Source organism: Sinocyclocheilus anshuiensis, unplaced genomic scaffold, assembly GCF_001515605.1.
Source record: "Sinocyclocheilus anshuiensis isolate Anshui unplaced genomic scaffold, SAMN03320099.WGS_v1.1 scaffold997, whole genome shotgun sequence".
Classification (NCBI taxonomy): domain Eukaryota; kingdom Metazoa; phylum Chordata; class Actinopteri; order Cypriniformes; family Cyprinidae; genus Sinocyclocheilus; species Sinocyclocheilus anshuiensis.
Window position 1 is genome coordinate 2,569,282 of NW_015555715.1, and position 9,236 is coordinate 2,578,517.

At 39.9% G+C, this 9,236-nt stretch overlaps 1 protein-coding gene across 1 annotated transcript in view; it reads left to right on the forward strand.

The window, feature by feature from the left end:
- LOC107672304 (mothers against decapentaplegic homolog 6-like) overlaps nucleotides 1-7,577 on the forward strand; it is a 36,048-nt gene extending 28,471 nt beyond the window's left edge. The window contains exon 4 of the mRNA XM_016465444.1: nucleotides 6,926-7,577. Coding sequence (XP_016320930.1) covers nucleotides 6,926-7,467 — 542 coding nt within the window. The 3' untranslated portion in view covers nucleotides 7,468-7,577. The remainder of the gene's footprint in view (nucleotides 1-6,925) is intronic.
- The last annotated feature ends 1,659 nt before the right edge of the window (nucleotides 7,578-9,236 follow it).

Sequence of the window (9,236 nt, forward strand, 5' to 3'; positions counted from 1 at the left end):
ATACATTTTCTGCCTCCTTATCTTGAATTATGTGATCATTCTTAATGCATATTAATAGACTGAATCATGCAGTGAAAGAACCACTCTAAAAGTGCACGCGCACTAAATCCTGTGCTGGTCTACTCTAACCAGACTTCATCTCGTCGCGTATGCACACCTCTGTAGGTGTGTTTTGTTTAGCTTTTGCAATATACTCGATAATGTCATGATGTCTCACGAGTTCAGTATTTGCGCTAAACCTGCGCAGATTTGGCCTGCATGAACTTCCCCAAGAAATTAATGAGTGAACATAATTTACGAAAAGTAACCCGCCAAATTGGCTAGTGATTTGACAGCGTTACCCGCCACAGCTGATTTTTACCCGCATTTGGCGGGTTGGCGGGTGTTAATTTCAAACCCTGATTGTAAAATAGTTAATATACACATGACTGTGACTGCACATCAGTTGAATCCTTGCACCTTTGCTTGGCAACCGTAAACAACCAAACAATTGTGCCTAACAACACCCCTTAATAACACGTTATTCCTCGTCTTGACTTGTTTGGGGCACATCCCACTCTGTATTTTTCGCATTACTCCACGTTTCTTCATTGCTAGTGTAAATAACGGAAAACAGTCCTGCCCACTGATGGCCGCACACTGTATATATCACAATTCCGCCCAGTCCAACATAGACTGTTTTTTTTCTTTGATGTGAATGAGACCGTCTGGCCTGGGAACAGACTGTGAATTGCATGTTTACCTTACTGATCGAGTAGCACGTACACCAGAGTATTATGTCCAAGCTCTGAATTTCAAAGGAAATACCTTTGTGGCTGTCTAGCTGAGCGTATGTGTGTGTTTTGTTCATTTCAAGCTTTGTAAAAAGGGCTGGTATTTGTCTGAAATCAAAATGGGGACTAAATGAAAGACTTTAGCCTTCTGACAAAGTAACCTTTAGTCTCTTGGCCTCCTTAAGCTCTTGCTTTGTAAGTCAGCAAGGCCCTCGCTGTTGTTTGATCTCAGCTGGCCATGTTTGCTTTTCTTTAAGCGATTTACTACTCTAATATAATCTTTTCCTCAAGCAACTGGTGGGTTTTCGACCAATTTTGCACCTGTGGGCTGCGCGCAGAATGTTACTCTTAAACTGTCCCTAAGTATTTGCTGATTGTTTTTAACCCTGTAGTTTTCATGTGTTACAGCACATCAGGCACGTGCACACAGACATCAAAGGGGGCTTGAGCACCTGCCCTTTTTCTTCCTCGAGAGAAAGTGCCCTTTTTTCAGGGGAGTGTTTTTTAATTTTTTTTATTAATATATGTATATATGTGCGTGTGAGTGTGTTTCTGTTTGCGCACCACTTTCCCTGTCAAACAAATAAAAAAAAACAAAATATCAGGTCGGGTGGGGATATGTTGAGACTTTCTCCCCTCAGCACTGTAACGTTAGCACACATTGATCGCCACATGCACATCACTGACAGGCAGAGAGCAGCAGAAGTGAAGCCCTCCCTCCCTTTCCAGTTGTGTTTGTCTTGGTGTGGAGGTGAGTGGTGATAAACGAAAGACTAAGCTACCTGTGCCTCGAATTCACAGCTAATTATACAAAAGGCAAATATAGTTAATTTGTCTTGCTAACATCCATGACTCATGAGAGAGCTACCGTGTAAGTTAGCTAAATTTTAGCTAAGGCAGGAAGTCTAGTAGTTTAGACCAGTGAGTGTTCTTTCACTGCATGATTCAGTTGATTAAAATGCATTTAGAAAGATCACAAAATTTTTATATTTATATCATTTCATATAGTTAATTAGTATCACGCGAATACTGACGTTTTTTCCACGAAAAAGCCGCATGATTACAAATGTGATACTGATTTTATACAGCAGTTCAATAAACAAGACACTTACGTTTTAGACACAATAGTGACTGTTTTTGCACTATTTCGCCAACAAATATAATTCCAATTTGCGTCTCTGGTCAACATGACGCTGTTTTGTTCCTGAATGAATCAACCGTTTAAATTATTCAGTTCAATCGCAATGACTAGCTTATTAACAGTGACTTGCTGCCACCTACTGAGAGTTTTAATTTCACATTTAACGTATCTTTTAATTTTTTTTTTAATAATATCAAATGAATTCAACGTTTTATGTGTAAAATATCAAAACAGTATTAATGCATTTGTAATTGCAGGTTAAATACATTCATGTCCTGCATTAAACAGTGTAAATGCATCTAAATGCCCCTTCTAATGCAACTTCTGTGTTTTCTCTGCATTCTTTCTTCTGCAAAGATTAATTTTGTCACTACTGATTTCATTTGCTTGGTAACAGCCCAAATGACTATTCTAGTTGACTGATTCAATTTAAGAATTTGACTGAAACGATGATGTACACTTTTAGAAAAAATGGCTTTATAAATGTAAAAATGCCCATAAAAGGTAAAAATCTATTTAAACTTATTGGAAAAGATTAATTTCTATCACTGCTGTGAACTGATCACCACACAGAATATGAAGAATATCAAAAACTTTAGGAGTCAGCTGTCCACGGTAGTCCTTAAGATATCAGCACAATAACACACTCAGTAAAATATCATCTAATTATCGTTATCGATAAAATGCCAGAAAATATTGAGATATATTTTTTGTCAATATTGCACACCCCTAATATATTTAATGTTTGTTAAATATGAGAAGTGCCCTTTTTCCACTTGAGCCCCTGCCCCACAAAATGTCTGTGCACATCCCTGCAGCACACAACAGCGTGTTTGTGTTTTTCAGTCGTTCCGGCTGAGCTCGGGAAGGGGTCAGACATTGCCATCCCCTCGGAGCCACTGACAGCGTGTGTCTCCGAGGAGATTGACACTGGCGGAGACAGTTTTGAGAATATAATAACAATAATAACATACTCTACCTTTCTAATGGGTAAATTGAAAGGTGCTGGGGTTAATGAACGCAGAGAGGCGTAATTGCTCCCAGCTTTTGTCTTCCACCTCTCGTGAAGTGTGTCCGTGTGCGTCGAAAGAGAGAGAAAAACTGAAGAATTCTGAGGCGTTCTCACTTTAGTGAGGAAAACACCGTTAGCACTTAGTCTGCCGTTATTATCTGTACTCAAAGTGATGGGCCCACAGCGCTTAAGTGTTGTTAACTAAACTGTTGCTGAGTCATTAAGGTACACGAGTTTAGATGTCCACCGCCTTTGAACTAACACCTACTCGCTACAGTTGATAGCCTAAATGAGGTTTATTATACTAAAGTACCATCATTGACTGCGATTAGAGCCACGGTGCCATCCGTCTGTCTGTCTTTCCTGGTCTGAGTAAGACTGTATTTCCAGCTCTGGCGGCTTGTCAGAGGCTCTTCACTGACTCATGAGTGAGGCCTCCAGGGAAAGGGGAGACAGGAACTCAGTATCCTGCTTGTTGTGCGCTTGCTGATGTGCATTTTCCAGCCCCTACCTGAACACATGCACGCACACACAAACACACTGCCACGCGGTGCAATCATTTAATGTTCTGTCAAGGGCCGAATTTGTTTCTTGAGTTGAAGTGTGCAGATAAATGGCCCGTTGAAGCACAGGATGATGCAGAGATGACAGACATTGTGTAATATGAATATTTAGCAAGTAAAATTCAGCATATAATGGTAGCTGTTTTGGAAGGTGGTTTATAGTTGGTTTAAGCTGCACTGCATCAGTACTTTTTTTTCAGTTTTCAGTATTATATTTTATTGAAGAAAATGTATACAATAATAAATAATAAAATGTCTACGCCTACTTAAATATCTGCTTTATATACATACATTTAATTATATATACTTATGCATTGTTAAAATACACATGTATTTGCCATTGGGGTAAAAAAAAAAACTCAATGCAATATATAGTCTCTGCAAAACAGTACATTTTAAGTGTTTTAATTAGGTTTAGATGTTTTATGTTTTCTTCAGTAAAAAATATATACATATTTATATGTTGTAATTTATATAATACGTGCAAAAGAAATGCAAGATATATAATATAGGTAAATGTAAGCTATAATTTTCCAGTAGGGTTAAAAACAAATAAACAACTTAGAGATAAGTTTAGTTTTAGTTTAAAATAAAAATAAATAATAAATAATTAAAACAAATCCAGTTGGGTAAAAAAATGTCTTAATGTCTTGTTTTATAAGTTTTCACAATGTTTAGACATTTACTGTAAAATTAGGCTAATAAATAAAAACTATTGATAAATGTATTGATTTTTTGCAGTGTGGTCTCTAGCTGGTGGACAAGCTACCATATTCCAAAAAACAGCTTGAACACTGGTTTGAATACTGGTAGGTGATTTGTTGCTGGTCCAGGATGGTGTACCAGGTCTACCGTGTTCCAATCTTAAACTGGATTTTTCAGCAGGGAGTGCAACAGAAGAGTAAATCTGAAAAACAAAGAGATGGCACTGGCTGGTTTTGAGTTCTAAGATTCTAATGAGTTTGCCCGATTTGTTCTCTTCCTTCCCCGTCTCTTTTCCAACTGACACACACTCACACGGCACCGGTCAGGCGAGAACAGCCAAAACACACACTCCTCTCTCAAACACAAACATTGGCTGATATTCTCTTCAGCACTAATATACTTAAAACACATGAACACACATGCACAACACCCTCAGGAAAGGGGCCGGTCTCTGGGCTGAGCATTGTTCGCTCCCAAGCTAAACATTAAATAGATTATTAACCTTTAATCTTTGCACCTCTGTTTAAACCCACAGAACAGGCAGCGCAGACTCAACCACCCCCTTTCTGTGTCTCTCTTCCTCTCGCTCACATTAAAACGGGGCATTAATCATATCACAGCACTTCTATGTTAAACAGCCATGTGAAACTTCCTGCCACATTTTTTTATTTTTTGCATCTCATTGATTTAGGTATAAGTTTAAATTCAGCCCTCATTTGGCAGGATCTTCCTGTATCCTTTCCGTTGACCTAACATAGAGCTACTGGCTTAACATTGATGCTTTATGGAGAAAAATCTGCAAGGCAAGATCTGCACTATTATTATGATTTATTCACTACATTCTCTATGAAGTGTTTTTTAATGAAAACAGTCAGTGCAATGGTTTCATTAGACCATTCGGGCAGAAAAACCACCTTTCAAGCTCAAAGAGGATGTAAGGAATTCTGTAATGTTAACATGCAGGGGCCCAGCGCAAGGGGCCATTTCAGTAAAGAGTAGTGTGTTTAAAGTCGGTCCTGATTCCACATATCCAAACAGTTGTGCTTAAATGGGCAGCAGTTCTCGTATAATGAATTTCTGGGTTTGTTCGAGTGGCACTATGGCACTTGGTCACCAGACAAACAAGAACCAATTACATCATGTAATTGATGAGTGATGTTATTGATGTTCTACCAGCTAGTGAATAATGTTTTACATTTTGGCTAGTGATGCACTGAAATAACAACAAAACTGAAAATAAACTTTTAATTAAACCAAAAACTGTAACTAATAAATAAAGTTTCAGTAGTTAAATTAGGCTAATTGGTTAATTCTCGTTATTCTGTTCAGAGTTTCATATTCACTGGTGATAAACCAGTTGTAGGAAAACATTTTTTGCAATGCACCACATCTCGATATTTTAGCCAAACTAATTTTACTTGCTGCTCTAGGATAATTTTTTGTTACAGTCATGTTTACCCATTGTGGCTTATCCACATTGTGTGCACGAAGTAGATTCTGACAGTCAAAATGCATTATTGCGGAAGTGATTACTAATGATGAATGATTACGGCCCTTCAAAACTATTTCAGCCAAAACTGAAAAATCCTATTTTTATGTTTGCCAAAATGTTGGTACATCGCTAATATTGTATGGCTTCAGAAGACAGGAAATATAGTGCACAAGTCCTGCTTGGAGCATGACAGCCTTGGTCACTGCAAACTGTTGTTAAATGAAGAAGAGCGTAATAAAGATTCTTTAACTCTCCTGTGTTTGTGTTTCACCCAAAAAATGTACAGCGTACAGGTTTAGAATGACATGAGGGTGAGTAAATGATGTCAAAAGTTTCATTTTTTGCATTTGTTCGACCCTGAGAGTTTGACCACATCAAGTGAATGAACAGGGACTTGCCAATAGCCTCTCAGGAGCAAAATAATGGCATCACTCAATGTGCAAGTTAATCTGAGCTGATAGCGTGAAGCCTGAGGGGTCAAGGGGTCACAAGCTTGCGCTAAGTTGTCAAGGAGCTGAAAGCTGTCCCCAGGCCCAAAGCGGGAGCTGGCAGGGAGGTGACGCTCCCTCTCCACCCAAGCCATCACCACCATCACCCACCCACAGGAATGTGGAGGAGAATAGAGATGGGGGAGGGAGTTGTCGCCGGATATGAGCTCATAGCTTTTCCATGTACCCCTTCCACAAATACTTTCTCCCCGGATCAAGAAAGAGCGGGCAGAAATGCACACAATGCATGGCGCATTGTGCTTGGAAACATTTAAGAATGTGTGTGGCTGAGATAGACACGTATTGAGGGAGTTGTAACTCACTTAGGGTTTGGCACTAAATGAAGTCCGCAGACAGACTCCCAAGCCATGAAAGTGAATTAAATGAGGTGATTTAGAGAGTGTTTGGTTGTTCTGTATGTGTACATTGCAGGTATGCATTTCTATGAGCGTGTAAGCTTGAACTAAAGTATTTTTTTAATGTCATATAATATTTTTTGTTTTATTTTGGGGTAATGTTTTACAATTTCCCACCTTCAGGTTTTCTTGTGCATTCAATATACAAGTAAATAACTAATGAATTAAGTTTTGAAGTAGTGCCCTCTTGAGGCAGCACATGATAGTGCAGCATTCAACTCCACATAATATTCCTTCTCCAGACATCTTTCTGCCCAGCAAATGTTTTCAGTTGTTTTGCATTGTAATATAATTGGAAAATCTAATGACTGACCCATTCTCTTTTCTTGTTTCAGATGCCAGTCTGTCACCTGACGCCCCCAAGCAGAGTCATTGGTGTAACGTAGCGTACTGGGAGCATCGGACGCGAGTGGGCCGCCTCTACCCGGTGTACCAGCCCGCCGTCAGCATTTTCTATGACCTACCTCAAGGCACAGGCTTCTGCCTCGGCCAGCTGAGCCTGGACCAGCGCAGCAGCACTGTGCAGCGGACGCGCGGCAAGATCGGCTATGGCTTGCTCCTCAGCAACGAGCCAGATGGAGTCTGGGCCTACAACCGCAGCCAGCACCCCATCTTCGTCAACTCACCTACCCTGGACATACCGGGGAGCCGTAGTTTGGTGGTGCGCAAGGTGATGCCCGGCTACTCCATCAAAGTGTTCGACTATGAATGCTCGTCCATGCTCAGGCATGGGGCCAAGTCCGAGCTGCTAGACGGACCATATGACCCGAACAGTGTGCGCATCAGCTTCGCGAAAGGCTGGGGACCTTGTTACTCCCGCCAGTTCATCACTTCCTGCCCATGCTGGCTCGAGATCCTCCTCAACAACCACAGATAACATGTACACAGATGGACTCAATTGTGTTGAGAGACTTTTGGACTCCACAGACTATCCCAAATATCATCTACTTAGATTTAATATAAAGTTTTATATATTATAAGAAATATATATTATACATGTAAATACTGGAGTCATTTTTACGATGTAATTATTTATGTATGGTGCAATGTGTACATGGACAAGAGGAAAAAAATGGGAAATGCACTTTGGCTTACATATATATATATATATATAAAGATAAAGAATCTTTCAATACCAATTTGAAAAATTATACAGCAAAAACAGGAAGAGCCTGGTTTTGGTGTATAGTTTTCATATACTATTAATATCCAGATGAAAAGCTAACACCATTCACACATTGATAATAAAGTAGTCGCATAATATTGCTGTGCTTTCTGTCTCTCACTTACATTTTTTTTTCACCCATAAAAAAAATTTATTCTAAATGCTTATTTTTACATGAAAAAGAAGATAATGTGAATGATATCATGTGAATTGGAAAAATAAGGTTCCAAAAGGGGGTTTTCATAGTGATACCATTTAGATTTTTTCAAATAACCTTTCACTGAATAAAAACTTTTTTTCTTGATGTGAAAACATCTAAAGAACCATTTCCATATAAGAACTTTTTGTGCAGTGAAAAGGTTCAGTGGATGTTAAAGGTTCTTCATGGAACCATAGATGCCAATAAATAACCTTTATTTTTAAGAGTGTAAACTATCATCTTCATCTGATATTAGGCTTTGTGTTTTATCAATGCATCCTCAATTGTATTTTACATGGTGTCCTAACCAGATGCGACTTTTTCCAGCATCATTCTGGGAAGCCCTGTCCACCATGAAATCAGATTGGTCGAAAAGCCTGTTATGCATAACAGTACATTAAACATTAAAAATCTCTCTGATTGGCTGGCTAATGTAATGTTGTAATGTTGCTTCACACTGGGAACTTTGTGCCTAGTTAGAACGTGGTGTTGCGCACAACTTGCTGTTGAAACAAACCATCACTGTGGTCTGTGGAGGTGAAAAGAAATCCATTCTATTGAAACTGAGTTTTCAAATCGGGACTTTTGGCATTGGCTGTCATACTAAAAATTGTTCAAGCCTCTGGAATTAACATTTTGAAACCGAGGGAGGTCGTTTTGGTGGCGCAAAGTTATTTTAGGCGTCAATCTCCCTTTTCGCTCCAGAGCCAAGCTCACATCTACACGTTGGTTGAGAGGAGGTTACAGCCAGCGGTCCTTGAGGTCCTTGAGAGCCTTGCTGGCCGGTGTTGAAGAGAGAGGAGGAGTTTTTCTGAAGAGAAGATGATGTATCCTCAAGCATAGCTTCCTCTCTGCTCTGTCCCTGCAGCTCCTAGCTGACTAGCCTCCACAGCGGCCGTGGTCAGTGGTTTATGGGACCAGCTGCGCTTCTTTCTTCTGCAAGGAGAGGAGGTGGTGGCTCCCATCCCAGTGCATTGATATATCTCCATGAATGCACATGGCAAAACCAAGACCTTTAAAAGAAACTATGCGCAGACCAGGAAACTACTTCCAAGGTGGATGTGGTAGGGCTGGCTTCCTTTCTAATTGTGTGTGTTGGTTGTCAAAGTCACTGGGGGAGAGGAGGAGGGGGCTGTGGACTAACCTGCCAAAAGCCAGTTTGAAAAAAACAACAATCTGGTCCATGTAGGCGAACAATGCGATGAGAATGTGGACTGTAAATCTTGCAGTGCCGTAAACGAAGAGATGCGCAACACTGGAGGTATTGCAGAAACAGCTTTGC